General features: G+C 46.8%; 1 protein-coding gene across 1 annotated transcript in view; it reads right to left on the bottom strand.

The window, feature by feature from the left end:
* Positions 1-20,141, bottom strand: part of Tango6 (transport and golgi organization 6 homolog) — a 156,978-nt gene extending 136,837 nt beyond the window's left edge. The window contains exons 1-7 of the mRNA XM_051169082.1: positions 19,969-20,141; positions 13,238-13,878; positions 9,472-9,588; positions 7,621-7,762; positions 6,971-7,107; positions 4,550-4,712; positions 975-1,057 (exon numbers count right to left, since the gene is read on the bottom strand). Coding sequence (XP_051025039.1) covers positions 975-1,057; positions 4,550-4,712; positions 6,971-7,107; positions 7,621-7,762; positions 9,472-9,588; positions 13,238-13,878; positions 19,969-20,071 — 1,386 coding nt within the window. The 5' untranslated portion in view covers positions 20,072-20,141. The remainder of the gene's footprint in view (positions 1-974; positions 1,058-4,549; positions 4,713-6,970; positions 7,108-7,620; positions 7,763-9,471; positions 9,589-13,237; positions 13,879-19,968) is intronic.

The following is a 20,141-nucleotide window of genomic DNA, read 5'->3' as shown; positions in this document are numbered from 1 at the left end:
GCTACCACATTCTCAACTTGAAGTTATTACAGCCTTCTTGCTTGCTTTCTTTTTACAAAAATAAGGAGCTAAACGTTGCCTTTCATAAACTAACCAAAATTCCATCTATTGATGTAGCATAAAATGTTATCTTTAAAATACATAAATAAATAGAAATACACTGTTTTATTTTGTTTCTTGGCAGTGGGGAATGGAAAGAGATGGTGACAGAGTCCCCCCTGCCTGGCCTGGAACATACTCTATCAACCAGGCTGGCTTTGACTTTGCAATGATCCTCCCACCCCTACCTGCCGAGTGTATGGATTACAGGTACAGACCTCCAGGGCTGGCTAGTCAGACCGACTGTGTTCTTTTTCTTTTTCTTTTTCTTTTTTTAGATTTATTGTTTTTAAGTGTGTGTGTGTGTGTGTGTGTGTGTGTGTGTGTGCCCATGTGTGTGCCTCTATCTATGGGTATGTGCAGGTGCCTGAGGAGCCCAGGGGTATTGGGTCCCCTGGGACTGGGGTTAGAGGCAGTTGTGAACCATTTGACATGGGAATCAAACTCAGGTCGTCTGTAAAAGCAGTGTGCAGTATGTGCTCTTACTGGCTGAGACATCTCTCTAGCCCCACCTCATTCAAATTCTTGAAGTAATTGTTAAAAGGCAGAATTACTGCCGGGCGTGGTGGCGCACGCCTTTAATCCCAGCACTCCGGAGGCAGAGGCAGGCGGATCGCTGTGAGTTCGAGGCCAGCCTGGTCTACAAAGTGATTCCAGGATGGCCAAGGCTACACAGAGAAACCCTGTCTCGAAAAACAAAAACAAAAACAAAAACAAAAACAAAAAACCAAAAGGCAGAATTACTGAAACAGATCAGTGGTAGAGTACTTGCTGGCAGGAGGCCCGTGGTCAAAGTCCAGAGCCTCCAAAGTAAAAGATCCTCAAACACTAAGGATGAGCATTAACTGGCAACATCAGTGACTGGAATTACCAACCTTAAACACATCTTCAACACATCGATCAAGCTCTTCCTCAGTCACCAGAACAGTTCCTGGCACCATGGCACTCTCTGGAATCTCTTTGAAAACAAATAAAATTAACTCCATTAATTACTAATAAAGCAAAGTTTTAGGAGTAAGAAAGTCCAGGCAAGACCAGAAAATGAGCATCACCACTGTATGGCACGCCATTGGTGTGTAATATTCATGGAGCCTATGATGTTACTGATGATGTCAGGTCTCGTTCAGGAAAAGAAGGGTTCTAAAACAGAAGACTTTTGTCTTTTTTAACGGAGTATTAAAAGGACTGGCTATGAATATAAAGCTGGGTGCAGTGGCGCACACACCTGTAACCCCAGCACTCGGGAGGCAGAGGCAGGTGAATCTCTGTGAGTTCAGGCCAGCCTGGTCTACAAACCAAGTCCAGGACAGCCAGGGCTACACAGAGAAACCCTGTCTTAAAAAAAAAAAAAAAAGCTGGTTACGGAGGCATGTGCCTGTAATCTCAGCGCCTGCTAAACTGAGGAGGAAGAGCATATGTGAGGCTAAGTGCATTGAGGCTAAGTGCAAAACCATCCTGTGCTCTATCGCTCTACAGCATGACCTTGTCTCCAAAATCCAACACTTGGGGCTAGTGATAACACTCAGTGGATAAGAGCACTTGCTACCCTTGCAGAGTGCAGGGTTGCTACAACACTCACTTGGTGCCTTGCAACCACCCATAACTCCAGTTCCTGGGATTTGGTGCCCTCTTGTGGCCTCCTCAGGCACTACATGCATGTGGTACACAGATATACAAGCAGGCAAAATGCTTATGGACCTTAGAAAATAAAAGTTTTTTTGTCTTGTTTTGTTTTGTTTTTTTGTTTTTCGAGATAGAGTTTCTCTGTATACCAGCCCTGGCTGTCCTGGACTCACTTTGTAGACCAGGCTGGCCTCAAACTCACAGAGATCCACCTGACTCTGTCTCCCGAGTGCTGGGATTAAAGGCATGAGCTACCACACCCGGCTGAAGGTTTTCAATTTTTTGTTTGTTTGTTTGTTTCTGTTGTTGAGACAGGGTTTCCCTGTGTAACAGCTCTGGGCTGTCCTGGTTTAGCTTTGTAGACTAGGCTGGCCTCGAACTCACAGTGATCCACCTGCCTCGGCCTCCCAAGTGCTGGGATTCCAGGTGTGGGGCACTCTGCTCAGTGTATGCAGTACTGGGCAATGAACCTAGAGCTTCATGCCAGCTAAGTAAGTACTCAGCCCACTGAGCCTAGCCTAACCCCTGCGGAGAGGGAGCTGTTTCTTTGTTGGGACAGTCCCATTGTGTAGCACAGGCTGACCACAAATTCATGATCCCCCTGCCTCAGCCTCTCAAGTCCTATGATACAGAAATACGCTAACATGCTCAAGAGTTTTGTTTTGTTTTTTAAGGTTTATTTTTAATTATATGTATATGTGTGTACATGTGAGGACAGTGGATCCCTTGGCGCTCCAGTTATGAGCAGCATGGGTGCTGGGAACTGAACTCAGGTCTTCTGCAATGGCAGCAAGTACTCTTAACTACTGCCCGTCTCCTCAGGCCTCCCCCCAATTTTTGGTTGGAGGGAGGGCTCTTACATACCTGGGCAAGAAACCACCATAATGCAATGCATATGTGAAAGTCACGGGACAACTTGGAGGAGGCAGTTCTCTCCTTCCAACAGCTCAGTCTCAGGGTCCAACTCAGGTCATCAGACTTGGCCACAACGTCTTGATATTGAGCCATCTTGCAGGCTCCATGTAACAGCCCTGGATGTTCTGGACTCGCTTTGTAGACCAGGCTGCCCTCAAACTCAGAGATCCACCTGCCTCTGCCTCCCCAATGCTGGAATTGAAGGCATGTACCAGCACACCCAGCATGCTATTGGTTTTTTTTTTTTTTAAGATTTATTTATTTATTATTATGTATAGTATATAAGTCCTCTGTCTCAATGTACAGCTGCAGGCCAGAAAAGAACATAAGATCACATTACAGATGGTTGTGAGCCACCATGTGGTTGCTGGGAATTGAACTCAGGACCTCTGGAAGAGCAGCTGGTGCTTCTTAACTTCTGAGCCATCTCTTCCAGGTCCAGTTTTTGTTTTTTTTGTTTTTTTAATGTAAACAAACAAACAAAAACATTCCTATCTTAAAGGCTAATAAAATGTGGTCACTCATAATTGCCACACAGGATGGAAAATGGGAAAGTAACATAGAGAACAAAATATTGATTAGAAAGCTTCCTCTTCAGACTTCTCCAGTAGCAATGATGCAAGTGTTGTGCCCCTGTGACCAGGGCAGTCCCTGACAGTGTTGTGCCCCTGTGACCAGGGCAGTCCCTGACAGTGTTGTGTCCCTGTGACCAGGGCAGTCCCTGACAGTGTTGTGTCCCTGTGACCAGGACAGTCCCTGACAGTGTTGTGCCCCTGTGACCAGGACAGTCCCTGACAGTGTTGTGCCCCTGTGACCAGGACAGTCCCTGACAGTGTTGTGCCCCTGTGACCAGGACAGTCCCTGACAGTGTTGTGTCCCTGTGACCAGGACAGTCCCTGACAGTGTTGTGTCCCTGTGACCAGGACAGTCCCTGACAGTGTTGTGCCCCTGTGACCAGGACAGTCCCTGACAGTGTTGTGTCCCTGTGACCAGGACAGTCCCTGACAGTGTTGTGTCCCTGTGACCAGGGCAGTCCCTGACAGTGTTGTGTCCCTGTGACCAGGACAGTCCCTGACAGTGTTGTGCCCCTGTGACCAGGACAGTCCCTGACAGTGTTGTGTCCCTGTGACCAGGACAGTCCCTGACAGTGTTGTGTCCCTGTGACCAGGGCAGTCCCTGACAGTGTTGTGTCCCTGTGACCAGGGCAGTCCCTGACAGTGTTGTGTCCCTGTGACCAGGACAGTCCCTGACAGTGTTGTGTCCCTGTGACCAGGGCAGTCCCTGACAGTGTTGTGTCCCCTGTGAAGATTTCCAAGTGTAGTCATGTTCAAGTCAATTGAGAGACTATTTTGTTGTTTTTTTCATTTTTAAAATTATATTTACTTCTTTGCACGTGTAGCCCTGAGCAAGTGCTCACCTGCCTGCCACAAACTGCACAGGTTACTTTTCTCCTTCCACCAGCTGGTCCCAGGGACTGAGCTCAAGTCGTTCGGCTTGGCAGCAAGCAGCTTCACACACTGAGCGATCCGGCTGCTCCTTTTTTAAATTCTGAGGGTTGTTTTAAAATTTTTTTGAAGAGACAGAAACTGACATTTTTCTTTCAAGATTTATGATGAAGGATTTAGTACTGATGTGTCATCACGTCTACAACTAACTCTCAATGTTCCATAAAAAAGCTACATTCATGTGTGCAGCGAGAAATGAAGCAAATGTGACCAAGACAGGAACAGTTGGTGACTCTGGTGAAGTGTGCCCACGTGATTCCAAGTTCTCTTCTTGGAACCTGGGGGAAGTAAAGTTTCCTAGTAAAGAGCTACGAGGGTAGAAGAAAAACTGAAGACCCTGAAAGACCCCAGACTTAAACCTTTTACATCTGAACTGCAGGGAGGGACGCCCCAGCCCCCTCCCTTACCTGCTGTGGTCAAGCATCGCTGCAGAGGCACTAACATGGGCTGAAGCAAATACTTTGGGGCCAGTTCTGGGTGTTCCCTCAACATAGTTATGAAGGTGGTAGTGGCCACTCTCTGAAACTGCCGTGCCGTCAATTTATCTTGAAAGTGGAATAAGTCCAGAATCTACAATAAAAATTAATAGTAAATAAGAGGGGAAAGTATTTATATTTTTTAAAAAATGCTTAAATGTATATGGGTTCTAGGAAGTGGTGATGCACACCTTTAATGCCAGCACTTGGGAGGCAGAGGCAGGCAAATCTCTGTGACTTTGAGGCCAGCCTGGTCTATAAAGCAAGCAAGTTCCAGGTCAAGCAAGGCTACACAGGGAAAACTTGTCTCAAGAAAACAAAACAATAACAACAATAACAAACCATAAGACATGTACGAGTATTTTATGTACATACGTGTCTGTTCACTACCTGCATGCCTCGCCACAGAGGCCAGGAGGGGGCAATGGATTCCCCAGCACTGGGCTTCCAGAGGGCAAGTTCCTATGTGGGGACTAGACATTAAACCTGGGTTCTGTGGAAAGGTAACCAATGTTCTTAAGCACTGAGCCATCTCTACAGCCCCAAAAGCATTTATTTAAGTCCAAAGTACAAAATCACTGAGAAGCTGGGCATGGCAGCACATACCTATAATCCCAGCCCTTCAGAGAGGCAGATTTCCATGAGTTCCGGGCCAGCCTGGTACACAAGTCCAGGACAGCGAAGGCTACACACAAAAAAATTCTGTCTCAAAAAAAAACCAAAACCAAAACAAAAACAGAAAAAGAAAAAGAAAACCACTGAGAGACTACTGAATACCGACTTTAACAACCAAACATCACAGGTACAAGAGGCTAAAAAGGCTATTGGTAGTAGTGATTTGGGGTTTCTCTGTTTTGTTTTTTGCTTTGGTAAGTGGCAGTTTGAAACAGGGTCTCACAGCGTAGCCCTGGCTGGCCTAGAACTTGCTACGTATACCAGGATCAGAGATATATGCGTAAGTATGTCGCTTAAAGTCAAAGATTCACTGGTATCTTCTGCCCAAGAGCTTGGATTAAAAGTGTGTGCCAGCCAAATCCCTGACCAAGACTTATTTTTATTTTGTGGGTGTGTATACATGCACACATGTGTGAGGGCCCTTGGGAGCCAGGAAGGAATATTAGGGCTTCTGAAAGAGCAGCAATCACTCTTAGGCACTGAGCCATCCCCTAGCCCTAGTTTTTGCTTTTTAATTTGTTAGTTACTGTGTTAGTTTGCCTCAGTTAACACTTAGCTCATTTTAGTTTAAAAACTAAAAACATGCAATAATAGAGAAGCACATGAAATTTTGGTGAAGCTTTTTTCCCCAACAAAGTCCAAACTCAAGAGATCTGCCTGTCTCAACCTCCTCTGTTCTGGGACGACTGTGAGCGTGGGCCACTCTGCCCAGCTGGTGAGACAATTCTTAAACATAGCACGCAGGTCAGTGGTTCCACCAGTTTTGTTTACTCATTAAGAAGGGCCCGGGGCTGGAGAGAAGGCTCCGCAGTTAGGAGCACTTCCTGCTCTTGCAGAGGACCAAAGTTTGGATCCTAACACTCACATTGGGCAGCTCACACCGGCCTCTCTCTAGTTTAGTGCTGCTGCTGTGGTAAGCCACTCTGAACAAGAGCAACCTGAGGAGGGAAGGGCTCACTACAACTTACAGGTTATATGGCCCATCATTGAGGGAAGCCACGTCAGGAACTGCCACAGAATCCTGAGGGAGGAGGAGTGCTACTTACTGGCTTGCTCCTCATGGCTTGCTCCGCCTGCTTCCATATACAACTGATGACCACTTGCCCAGGGGTGGCGCTGCCCACAGTGAGCTGGGCCCTGCCATAGTAGTCATTAGTCACAGACACGCCCACAGACACGCCCACAGGCCAGTCTGCCGGAGGCAACTCCTCAGGTAAGGGTCCCTCTTCTTGGGTGACTAGTTTGTGTCAGGCTGAAAACTAACCTGTGACTCTATCTACAGGACACAGGGTGGCATGGCTGCGTGCCGTGCATGCATGTATGTGTGCGTGCATGTGTGTGTGCGTGCATGTGGAAGAGGAAGTGGTGGTCCCCACAGGACACTGTGGCTCACACCTGCAACCCCCTGCACTAGGGGGGGCTAAGGCAGGAGGGTCACTGCCGACCTGAACTGTGCACTGAGTTCTGGGTCAGTCCTAGAGTACAGCAATCCTATCTCAAAAGAAACACACACACAAAAACAAACAAACAAACAAAAAAAAAAAACCATAAGAGTCACTCATTAAGCAGCAAAATGAAATACTACAGTTCTCTTTCTTCAGTTTTAGAAAATTAATTTGCCCTGTATGGGAATTATCAGACAATGCTGGATGGAGAAAGAATAACAAGACGATTTACCTGTGGGCAGATGTCCTTGTAGTAGCTCTCTGGGGAAAGAGACTGCTGGGGGCAGGAGGCCAGAATCTTTGCAATCAAGTCACATTTCTTCCAGTCAGCAGCTGTGGCCTCGGCATCACTCCCACCAGCAGCACCCGCTGAAAGAGACACAAATGCTCATAGCAGTTCCCACATAAAGTACCATGGGATGAATCTGCCTGAAAATCTGGGATAAGAAATGTTTCTTTTTTTCTACTGGAAACACTATTTTTTTTATAGTTTATTTTTTATAATTTCATAAACATTTAAGGCCAGCCTAGTCTACACAAAAAGTTCCAGGCCAGCTAGGGTTACATAGAAAAAAAAATTTCATTGCTTGTAGACCTATAAAGCATTTTTTTTTTAAAGACAGGGTTTCTCTGTGTAGCCTTGGCTGTCCTGGATTCACTCTGTAGACTAGACTGGCCTCGAATTCACAGAGCTCTGCCTGCCTCTGCCTCCCTGAGTACTAGGATTACAGGTATGCACCACTGTGCCCAGCGCAATATTTTTTCTAAGTTGAGGCACAAGAAAAGATGGATGGAAACTCAGTTTTTCAAAGATTTGTTCACTTTATATCATTTCTATGATTGTTTTGCTTGCTGAAGTAACAGAAACATGTTTTCCCTTACCACCTGCTCCTTCCAAAATGCCCCGGACGACTGCCTGCACGCCATTGGGCCTCATCAACCGTTCAGAGAGCAGCTGCCCACAGAGACGCCGGAGCCAAGCTGGGGCCTGGCACCTGAGCTGTGTCTTCACATCTGTGCAGGACTGACAAAAAAAAAAAGGGGGGGGGGGTAAAAGTGTTGCCTGAGCATCAGTGGAGCATTTGGTCGAAAGACTCTGATTTTAATTTTTGTGCTGGGGAAGTAGCTCAGTGGTGTATCATGTGTTTAGTATTTGTAAGGACCTAAGTTGTTTGATCTCAAGCATGCGCTCTCGCTCTCTCTCTCTCTCTCTCGCTCTCTCTCTCTCTCTCTCTCTCTCTCTCTCTCTCTCTCTCTCTCTCTCATACACAGGGGGAGGGAGGTAGTCAAGTGTGTAATACTCCCCTACTCTCTCTTTCAGTGCTAGGAAATAAACACACAGCTTTGTGAGTAGCAGGCAAGCCCTCTACCACTGAGCTACAGGCGCAGTCTGTCAAGGCTCCTTTAAAAACAAACAACAACCCTCTCTTCTACAAAACCTTCCTCAGCATTACAGATTTAGCTCCCTCTCAGATCCCTTGGAACTAACGTGACAGCCATTTGTGTGTTACCAATATGGGCAGTGGGATCTGACCTCGGATCCCCATGACCAGCAAATGCTCTTAACTGATAAACCATCTCTCTAGCCTCGATACTATTTTTGTCTGTTTTCGAAACAATGTCTCATTCAGTAAGTACCCCTGGCTGGCCTGGAAATTGTCTCAATTTTCGAGATCTGCCTGCCTCTGCCTCCAAAGTGGGATTAAAGGTGTTCACTACCACCAAACCTTACCTCCAATAATTTTTTTTCCCTTGAGACAAGGTTTCTCTGTGTAGCCCTGGCTGTCCTGAAAATCTCTGTAGACCAGGCTGGCCTCTAATTCAAAGATCTGCCTGCTTCTGCGTCCTAAGTGCTGGGATTAAAAGTGTGTGCCACCACTGTTGTCACAGACTATTTATATCAAGGGTCCTGCGTACAATCTCTTGCATCACAAATAAAAAAGATCCAAGCCGAACCGGAAGATGATGGCACACGCCTTTAATCCCAGCACTCAGGAGGCAGAGGCAGGCAGATTGCTCTGAGTTCCAGGCTAGCCTGGTCTACAAAGTGAGTCTAGGACAGCCAAGGCTACACAGAGAAACCCTGTCTCAAAAAAAAAAAAAAAGAGCCAAGCCGAGTGTGGTAGCACACACCTTTGATTCCCAGCACCTGGGAAGCAGCAGCAGGCACATCTCTGTGAGGCCAGCCTGGTCTACAAAGCAAGCCCAGGACAGCCAAGGCTAAATAGGGAAACTCCTGTCTCAAAAAACAAAAAATGAAAGAAAAAAAAAAAAAAAAAAAAAAAAAAGATCCAAAGCCAGGCATAGTGGCTCTTGGCAATTAGGAGGCAAGAGGAGCGCCACTAGTCTGAGACAAGCCCAGTGAGTAGTCAGCTACAGTTCTCACCCTGAACTACAGAGTGAGACTTTGTCTCAAAACAAATCTATGGGCTGGGGAGGTAGTTTGACAGCTTAAGAGCATTAGCTGCCTTTAGCAGAGGACCTGGGTTCAGTTCCTAGCATCTGCATGGAGGATCAAAACCATCCACAACTCCAGGTCCAGGAAATCCGATCCCCTTTTGTGACCTCTGCAGTCACCAGGAAATACATGGTGCACATGCAAGAAACACAGTCGCACCTATCAAATAAAACAGCAACAGCAACAGCAGCAGCAGCAAGGCTCAACTAGATGATTTTATAGGAAACCAAAGCCTTTCCAGGCAACTCACCCCCCAAGTCCCAAGGCCTGAATACCTGGGGCGGTCCTCCCTGGAGGATAAGTAATTCCCGGACAGCTAATGGTTGGTAGACTTGATCCAAGATGTCTCTCAAGGCCCTCTTTGATAAGGTTCTTTCCTCTTCTGTTAAAACCTAAAAAAAAAAAAAACCATGCACTTGGCTTTAGTGGAACACAGAGAAGGCGGAGAACAGCTTGAGAGCGGCGAGGAGGCTGCAGGTGGAGAAGGCTGCGCTCTGGGCACGCTCCTCCTGGCCCTCTCTCTATCCCTCACTTCTCCATGCTGCCAGATGTGCGGTCCTTGCTGACGACTATGCAATACACCTGCTCACTGTCCACAGAGCACACACTGCTCAGCCGGCTCCTCTTCTCTCCGTGGGACTGAGACAGAGCACAAGTGGAGCCCCTGCCACGGGGCAGAGGACACCAGCGTTCTGGGGCTCCTGACACTGCATGAGCAGTAGGTGTGTCTCACTAGAGTGCACTGGTAGAGCGCCATCTTTATTTAAGTCTTTATTTAAGGGACTCTCTCTTCCACCTCTTGTCTTTTTTTTTTTTTTTTTTTTGATTTTTTGAGACAGGATTTCTCTGTGTAGCCTTGGCCATCCTGGACTCACTTTGTAGACCAGGCTGGCCTCGAACTCACAGCGATCCGCCTGCCTCTGCCTCCCGAGTGCTGGGATTAAAGGCGTGCGCCACCACGCGCGGCTCCACCTCTTGTCTTTATGAGCAACAGTGCTGACATTTTTATTTCACTGTGGAATGGGTTCTCTGCCTGCATCTTTATGTGGGTTCTGGGAATTAAGCTAAGGTGCATGGTAAACATCTTTCCCTGCGGTTCATCTTGCCACCCGCATATTTTGACTCCTCATCTCTTACTCTGATAACTGGCTGTCAAGGAGGGATGAAAGTTACTTTGGGTACTCTTAGTGCCCACAGTACCATCCACTTAGGTAATTTCCACTCACATTCAGGGTCCTGCCCACTAACTGTCGTGTAGCAGCCTCACAATGTACAGTCATGGGGTATTCCTGTCAGCTCCTGAGCCAGCCTCACAATGTACAGTCGTCATGGGGTATTCCTGTCAGCTCCTGAGCCAGCCTCACAATGTACAGTCATGGGGTATTCCTGTCAGCTCCTGAGCCAGCCTCACAATGTACAGTCGTCATGGGGTATTCCTGTCAGCTCCTGAGCCAGCCTCACAATGTACAGTCGTCATGGGGTATTCCTGTCAGCTCCTGAGCCAGCCTCACAATGTACAGTCGTCATGGGGTATTCCTGTCAGCTCCTGAGCCAGCCTCCGCACTTGGCTTCTTTCTCTGTTTGCCTTGTTTCTGTCTTACTGAGATCACAAGACAATCACAAGACCCTGACCTCAGACCAGAAGCACCGCTGCTAACTGCCAGTACGCTTTAGCCTGAGCTAACGAGCAGGTGCTCTCTATGACACTGTTTAGTGACACTACTTGGACACAGTGGCTTTTAGGTGAATACTTGGGAAGTGATATGTCTTAGTTGGGGTTACTATTGCTGTGATGAAGCTCCATGACCAAAACTAAGTTGGGGAGAAAAATATTTATTTTGCCTACACTTGCACATCACCGAAGTCAGGGCCGGAACTAAAGCAAGCTAGAAACCTGGAGGCAGCGCTGACGCAGAAGCCATGAAGGAAGGCTGCTTACCGGCTTGCTCCACATGGTTTGCTCACCTGGTTTCTTACAGGAGTCAGGACCAACAGTATCAGCATGGCACGGGCGCTCCCATACCAATCACTAATTAAGAAAATGCCCTACAGGCTTGCCTACTGCCTGATCTTATGGAGGCATTTTCTCAATTGCGTTTCCCTCGCAGGTGACTATAGCTTTTGTCAAATGGAATTAAACAGACCAGTACAAGGTAGAAGAGGAAATATAAAGAGAATGAACAGGAGGACAAAGGAAAACAAAGAAAAAGGCACAAGGGTGACCCCAGCAGGTGAGAAAGAAGTGATGGCCTAGTGAGCCAGCACTGGTGACCCCAGACCCGTTTATATTTTAACAGCAGCAAGTTGGGGAGGAAACAGTTTATTTAGTTTACACTGAGGAGCTGAAACAGGAACTAGAGTAGACACCATAGAGGAATGTGCTTCCTGGGTTGCTCACTGGTCTCTGCTTAGCTAGATTTTGTATACAACCTAGGGCCACCTGCCCAGGGATGGCACAACCCACAGTAGGCTGGGCTCTCCCACATCAGTGATGAACGAAGACCATTCCTCACTCACAGACATCACTGGGGCCAATCTTACCTGGGCAACCCTTGAATTGAGACTTCCTTAAATGGCACTGGGCTGCAGAAAGCTGGAGCTAACTAGGACAGTGTCTTAGGCTTCTGTAGCCTCCCCACAAATTCTGCTCCAGATAGCAGCTCCTACTCAACTGCTCTCTGACTGAAGGACAAGAAGGAACAGGCACGTTCCCCCAGCACCTCCCATCCAAGTACTAACCAGGCCCAACCCTGTGCAGCCTCCAACTATCAGACAAGATCTAGTGCTTTCAAGTGGTATGGCCATAGACACACCACAAACTCCCCAGCCCCGCCCCAACATCTAATACAACAGTGACTGCTTTCATCCTTTATCTCACTGGCTCTCCCAAGAAAGAAGACATGGCTTTTTTTTCTTTTTTCAACTCAGGGTTTCTCTGTGTAACAGCCCTGGCTGCCCTGGACTCACTTTGTAGACCAGGCTGGCCTCAAACTAACAGAGATCTGCCTGCCTCTCCCTCCTGAGTGCTGGGATTACAGGTGTGCACCACCGCGCCAGGCTTGAAGGCATGGCTTTTAACAGTTTTTCTAATTCGCTCTAGTGGGAACTGGTTTAGGTACTTTAAACATATTATTATTATCCTCACAACCATCTTCCAAGGCGTGTATTATTATATGCACTTTATAAAAAGGCTGAAGAGATGGCTCAACAATTAAGAACTCTTGCTGCTTTTCCAGAGGACGCAAGTTTGGTTCCCAGCACCCACATCCAGGTGGCTCACAATAACATATACTTCCAGCTCCTAAGGGATCCAAGGGTATCTGCACACAGGCAGCATATACTTATACACATTAGACACGTAAATAAAAAATAAGTTAAATAAAAGAGGAAACAAGCTGGGGAGTGGCATATGCCTTCAATCTCAGCACTCAGGAGGCAGAGGAAGATGGATCTCTCTGAGTTCGAGGCCAGCCTGGTCTATAGAGCAAGTGTCAGGACAGCTAGGGCTACACAAAGAAACCCTATCTCAAAATCCAAAAAAAAAAAAAGAAAAGAAAAAAGAGGAAACAGATGTTCAAAGAAAAAGCCTGAAATAGTGAAATGACCTCTCCCAAAGTGTGCAAAAGGCTAGCAAGCAACAAAGAAAGCCTCCACACCTCTTCTCCCAAAAAATTACTGATTACACTCTGGGTGTGCTTTGGCATTAGATAGAAATTCTAGATCTTTCAATCAGATCATTTCTAAAGAACTAAGAAATAGGGCTGGAGAGATGGCTCAGTGGCTAAGAACACTGTTCTTCTAGAGGTCGTGAGTTTAATTCCCAGCAACCACATGGTGTGGTTCACAACCACCTACAGTGTGATCTGATGCCCTCTTCTGGCCTGCAGGTGTACATGCAGACAGAATACTCAAATACATAAAAATAAATAATTATTTTTTTAAAAAGGAATAAGAAATGTCTTTTGGACCCTTACACAAATAAGCAGGCTATCGTTCATAGTCTCTCTTACTCCCCGGCCCCCTTATTCTCTGTATATTTACCTCTTCCACAGGTGCTGGTGGTTTTCTTTTGGTTGGGCAGAACCCCAGCTGGCACAAACCTGCTGCAATATCCCCAAAATGGCGGCAAAAAATCAAGCTCCCCAGAGATGCATGCTGAGCCAGGTCTAGGAGGACCCTGCAGCAGGTGTACAGTCTCCGGGTGGCATGGGGGGCTGCCTCCAGACGCACTACATCCTGAACAACAGCTCCAAACTCAGTCCTGTCTCTCAGAGGGACTCCCACACCAGGCATGAGGTAGGGGCAGACACCCAAGGTGACTACAAACTGCAAAACAGACTGGAAGGTCTTCTGTTGGGAGACGCTGAGTGTATCCGGGCTGAGGGCAGGAGCAGCTTCCGGAGTCCTGGGGTTAGGTTTGCCTGGACTGAAGTCAGCTGCAAGACGAGCCATGCTCTCCTTCAAACACAGCAGCAGCAGCAGGGATTGAGAGGTGAAACTCCACGTGATGTCCTCCGAGCTTTGTGGCCATTCCGCCCTATCGGCAATTTCATCTCTTAGGTCTTTCAGCTTCTTCCACTGAGCATCCTTCAGGAACTTGGTCTCCAAGGCAGACAGGTTAGATTTGAGAGTCTCCAGTAGGACACCATGTTTTGTGTTCTGTAGTGAACTTGAGCCTGATCCTTTTGAAAGGGGGGAACAGAAGGAAATAGTGAACCACAAACGACACTTGCTTCTGTTTGGAACACACTGCCCACCAATGGTGGTCTCCACCCAGGAGATGGCCAGTGAAGAAGGGAAAGCGGGGGGGGGGGGGGGAGTATAAGATGGTCGGGCAGACAGACCCAAAGTTCTTTTTGTGAGGGAGTCATTCGTGTGGAGCTGAGGATCAAACCCAGGGCCTTAAACATGTTATGCAAATGTTCTGCCACTTAACTGCAATCCTAACCTCAAACTTTAAAAAAAAAAAAAAAAAAGCCAGGCATAATGCCTTTAATCCCAGCACTCGGGAGGCAGAGGCAGGTAGATTGCTGTGAGTTCAAGGCCAGCCTGGTCTACAAATCCAGGACAGCCGAGGCTACAGAGAGACCCTGTCTTGAAAACCAAAACCAAAACAAAACTATGGTTGACATACGGCTCAGTGGGTAAAGCACTTGCCAAACTGAGCTCCATCCCCAGAAGCCGCATGGAGGGAGCAAAGAAGGACTCCCGGCAATTGTCCCAACCTCCACATGCACGCCACACCAACATGACCATCCACAGCCACACAGTAATAATAAAATGAAAAATTCTACTCTGTGGGAGATGCATGGTAGTACACATTTAGCCAAGCTGTACGCCAGGAAGACTGAACCCAAATGTAAACCATGGGCTGAGGTCAGAAGAGCTGTATGAACACTGCTCGCCACATGTAACAGATGTACCACATTACGACGGGTTAATCAGCCAGGCGTGGTGGCGCGCACCTTTGATCCCAGCACTCGGGAGGCAGAGACAGGCAGATCGCTGTGAGTTCGAGGCCAGCCTGGTCTACAAAGTGAGTCCAGGATGGCCAAGGCTACACAGAGAAACCCTGTCTCGGGAAAAAAAAAAAAAAAAAAAAAAAGTTGGGTCTAGTGGAACACGCCTCTAATCCCAGTACTCAGGGAGACAGAGGCAGGAGGACTGCTGTGAGTCTGACCAATCTGGTCTACAAAATAAGTCTAAGACAACCAAGGCTACACAGAGAAACCCTGTCTCGAGAAAAACAAAAAAATAAAAATAAATAAATGAATTACATTTTAAACTTTTCTGTAGTAAGCCACATTGCTGCTGTACATAAAGCTATTTAAAGGCTATAAAACTATGTATTATGAGCCAGGCATGGTGGCAAACATCTGTAATCCCAGCACTTGGAAGGCAGAAGCTGGCTGATCTCTGAGTTCAAGGCCAGCCTGGTCTACAAAGCCAGGCCAGGACAGCCAAGGCTACACAGAGAAACCCTGTCTCAAAAAACAAAACAACAACAACAAAAACTATGTATTATATATGAGTTCATTTCTGCAGAAAGGAAAAACAGTACTCCCCAGAATGCTGGTAATGTAACAAAGAGAGAATGAGATTAAAGTTTGGGGTTGGTTTTTGTTTTTTTTTTTAAAGATATATTTATTACATTTACAGTGTTCTCTGCCTGTGTGCCAGAAGAGGGCACCAGATCTCATTGTAGGTGGTTATAAGCTACCATGTGATTGCTGGGACCTGAACTAAGGACCTCAGGACAAACAGCCAGTGCTCTTAACCACTGAGCCATCTCTCCAGGCCCAGATTAAAGTATTTGTTACTCTCCTCTTTCAGTTTCCCTCTTTTCACCTACCCTTTACTACAGTAAATTTTTTTTTTTTTTTTTTTGGTTTTTCGAGACAGGGTTTCTCTGTGTAGCCTTGGCCATCCTGGACTCACTTTGTAGACCAGGCTGGCCTCGAACTCACAGCAATCTGCCTGCCTCTGCCTCCCAAGTGCTGGGATTAAAGGCGTGCGCCACCACCCCCGGCTACTACAGTAAATATTAAATGCCTCTCTAAAAAAGAAGCAGTTGGGCTGGAGAGATGGCTCAGTGGTTAAGAGCACCGCCTGCTCTTCCAAAGGTCCTGAGTTCAATTCCCAGCACCCACATGGCAGCTCACAACTGTCTGTAATTCCAAGATCTGACACCCTCACACCAATACACATAAATTAAAACTAAATAAAAATATTTAAAAAAAAAATAAAAAGAAGCAGTTACAGCACCGGGTATGGTGGCGCATGACTAACTGAGCACTCTGGAGGCAGAGGCAGGTGGAACCCTGAGTTTGAGGCCAGCCTGGTCTACAGAGTGAGTTCCAGCACAGCCAAGGCTACACAGAGAAACTCAAACAAACAAACAAACAGTTACAACACTGATCTTTAAAGCACTGAGAGGGGACTCAATAGGTGGCCCAGTGCTGAAGAGTATCTTCTGCCTGCACAGTCATGAGGGCCTGTGTGTGGGGCCCAGCACCCAGGTGACAGCCAGCCATCTGGCCTATCTCTGTAACCCTAGTTCTAAAAGGGGTGGAGACGGGAGGATTGCTGGAGTTCACTGCCTTCAGCCTAGCCAAGGAAAACATGAACCCGAGAATCCAGGAGCGAATCTGCCTCAAAGGAAGAAGCAGAGAGTGATAGAGGATCCTTTCTTGGTTCAGTATACAATAGCAAGCACATTACCAAAGGAGCCATCTGCCCAGCAGTGGTTTTTTTTCCACTTAATTGCATTACAAGTTTTTTCTATAGTAAATAACATTGCTTCTGTACACAAAAAGCTATTCAAAGAATATAAAACTAGGGCTGAGCAGGCCAAGTATCCTGACCCACTAGCATTAAAATATGGTTCCTTGCCAGGCATGGTGGTGGTACACACCTTTAATCTCAGCACTTGGGAGGCAGAGACAGCCTGGTCTACAAAGCAAGCCCAGAACTGCCAAGATAACACAGAGAAACCCTGTCTCGGGGGGGAAAAATTATATATATATTTCTTTTAGCAAATGGACCACTAAACAGTAAATGTGAGCCTGTAACTACTAAGCATTCAGATCAGCAACCAATCCTCACGTGACTCTCTGTGGTTGTATATGATTTCTGCGGCCAAACAGGCAGTGATTTAAAGCAAGAGCCCTTGTGATAAAGCAGTCTTCACTGCCCTCTGCTGGTGATGGTGACAAACTAAAATACCTGGAAATGTTTGTTCCTTTTTTTTTTTTAAATGGTTTTTTTGAAACAGAGTTTTTCTGTGTAGCCCTGGGGTGGCACTGCCCAGTGTACTGGGCCCACCTACATCAATCATTCATGAAGAAAATGTGTTGCAGACATGCTTACAGGCCAATTTGATGGAGGTATTGTCTCAATTGAGGTTCCCTCTTAGCAGATGACCCTAGCTTGTGTCAAGCTGAAGATAGATAGCTAGGTAGGTAGGTAGATAGATGGATGGATGGGTGGATGGATGGATGGATGGATGGATGGGTGAAAACTGACTAGTATAATAACTCTGAGACAAGGCTGGGGATGTACAGAGGATGTAAGTTTGGTCTCCAGCACCACACACAAAAAGAGATTTAAACATGTAAAATAATGCTTCTTCGCTTTCTCCGCTATTTTTTTCTTTAAAATGTTACTACAAGGAAGGAGCGGTGGTGCACATCTATTACTGGAGCACTTGGGAGGATGAGGCAGAAAGCTTCAGAAGCAAACCAAGGCCAGCTTGGTCTACACAGTAAATTCCAGGCTAGCTTTAGCTAAAGAGTAAGACCCTGCCCCAAACTCAAAAATAAAAATAAAAATAAAAAATAAAAAAATAAATCTACCCTCAGGGCTAGAGAGATGGCTCAGAGGTTAAGATCACTGACTGCTCTTCAAAAGGTCCTGAGTTCAATTCCTAGCAACCATATGGTGGCTCACAACCACCTATAATGTGAGCTGATACCCTTTTCTGATGTGCAGGTGTGCATGCAGGCAGAACACTGTATACATAATAAATAAATAAATAAATCTACCCTCACCAAAAAATAAATAAATAAATAAGCCAGCATCAAGATTCACATAGTATGATTTTAGGGGGCTGGAGAAATGGCTCAGTGGCTAAGAGCACTTACTGCTCTTTCACAGAACCAGAATTTAGTTACCAGCACCCACATAAAGGGGTTCACAACCTCATGTTACCCCTTCTCCAAGGGACTTAATCCCCTCTTCTGGTCTCCATGGCACCCACACACATACACACACACACACACACACACACACACACACACAAGCAAAAGTGTATCTTTTTTAAAAATGAACAATTTCAGTGCACTGTTTATTTTTCAAACAGGAATGTTTGGATTCTCAGGAGTTAAGTGGGCATGTGTACACGACTCACCTCCATACTCTTAGAGGCTGGAAAAGGCCTTCCACAAGAGATGTGTGTCTTTTGTGATAACTGCTTTGAAGTTTTACTTATTTAACTTTGTTCTCAAGAGGGATAGCGGCACGTGCCTATAACCCAAGCACTGAAAAAGTTGATCCCAGCCAGGTGTGGTGGCACACGCCTTTAATCTCAGCACTCGGGAGGCAGAGGCAGGTGGATCGAAGTGCGTTCGAGGCTGGCCTGGTCTACAAAACGAGTCCAGGACAGCCAAGGCTACACAGAGAAACTCTGTCTCGGAAAAAAAAAAAACAAAAAAAAACCTGTCTTGAAAAACAAAAAAGGAAAGAAAAGGTTGCAGCAGTAGGATTGTCTTGACTTTGAAGCCAGCCTGGGCTACAAGTGCTAGACCCTGTCTTGAAAGGAAAGAAGAAAATAAACAGCTGTGTAGATGCAGTTCAGCTGGTAGAGTGACTGCCCAGCAGGCAAGACGCCCTAGGTTTGATTCCCCAGCATTGCATAAACCAGGTGTATAAAGCGTTCAGGTGCAATCCCAGCATTCAGGTGGCACCGGTGAAAGAATCAGAAGTTTAAGTTCATCGTTTGGGACAGGAGTTCAAGATCACCCTTAGTTACGTGGAGTACAGGACACCTTATTTTAATTAGGAAAAAAAAAAGAAAATCAAAACCAAACCAACCCAATAGCTACAGCTGCTGAACAAGGGGTCTCCCCTGTAGTAAGTTAGAAAGAAACAGAGGAGCAGAGAGTGGTGGCACATGCCTTTAATGCCAGCACCCCGGAGGCAGAGGCAGGCGGATCTCAGTGAGTTGGAGGCCAGCCTGGTCTACAAAGTGAGTCCTGGCCAGCCAACGCTACATAGAGAAACCCTGTCTTAGGAAAAAAAAAAAAAAAAAGCCACAGAGGACCCAAATTTAGTTCCCAGCACACATGTCAGGCGGCTCACAACTCCCTCTAACTCCAGCTCCAGGACAATCTAGCAATTCTGGTCTCTCTAAATAACTACATTTACATGCCCATGTTAACCACACATACATATTATTAATTTTTATTTTTTACTTTTAATATGGAAGCTTTAGAGGTGGTTCATTACTTAACACCACTTACTGAGCTTGAGAGAACAGGGGTTCGGGTCTCAACATGCGCATGACAGCTCACAACTGCCTGTGACTGCAGTTCCAGGTACTCTGACACCCTCTTCTGGCCTCTATGGGCTCCCATATACACTCATTCACAGAAATAGGCACACGCACATACTCACAGAAGTAATAAATAAAATCTGTGTCTGTGTCTTGCCACTGACTCTTAATTAGGGCAAATCACCACAGACAGTAAAGGAGAGCAAAGGTTTCACAATTCCCAAGGTCTCTTCGGATTCTCTATTTGGAAGTCAACTCAACACAAAAGATACCAGATCGGAAACCCTAAAAAAAAAACTTCCTAAAATTCAGCAAAACCTTTCTGCTCCGCATCTCTGGTCACTTGGCATTTTGCACACATGTCAAGCATGCACATCGGGCCGGAGCCCTCAAGTGGTTGGGACCTCACATTGCACCTGTTTGAAGGCGTCCCCAGTCCCTGCGTCAGAGCAGCGCTGGGTCAGTGTGGACCGAAGCCGCTGGAACGTGAAACGCCAAACGGAGCTCGACCACTATCACACTGAGGAGACCGCAGGTCCTCCTCCGGCTTTAGTTTCCTTAAGTTTTAAGAGAGACTGGACAAGGCCCAAATGCTCCCGGGAGTGGGATGGAGATCCCGGGAGGGCCGGAGGAGAACATGACGGAGAAGCCAGGGCCAGCCTGGGAGCCTCGCGACCCCACGAGCCTTAATCCAGCCCCGCGCCAAGATCCGTCTTCTCACCTCCTGGGCTCAGCAGCAGCTTCAGCGCTTCCAGAATCTGCTCCAGACCACATGTCTCCGGAACAACATTCGGCGCAGCCGCCCCGGGCCGCGGGGCCGCCATGATTGGAGTGGGGGTAGCCGCTTTTGATGAGCTCAGAAGCCCAAGTGGACCAGCGCGGCCGCCATTTTGA

Source organism: Acomys russatus, chromosome 26, assembly GCF_903995435.1.
Source record: "Acomys russatus chromosome 26, mAcoRus1.1, whole genome shotgun sequence".
Lineage (NCBI taxonomy): Eukaryota > Metazoa > Chordata > Mammalia > Rodentia > Muridae > Acomys > Acomys russatus.
The sequence above is the reverse complement of the archived record's forward strand: the minus strand, read 5'-3'. Positions and strand labels throughout refer to the sequence as shown.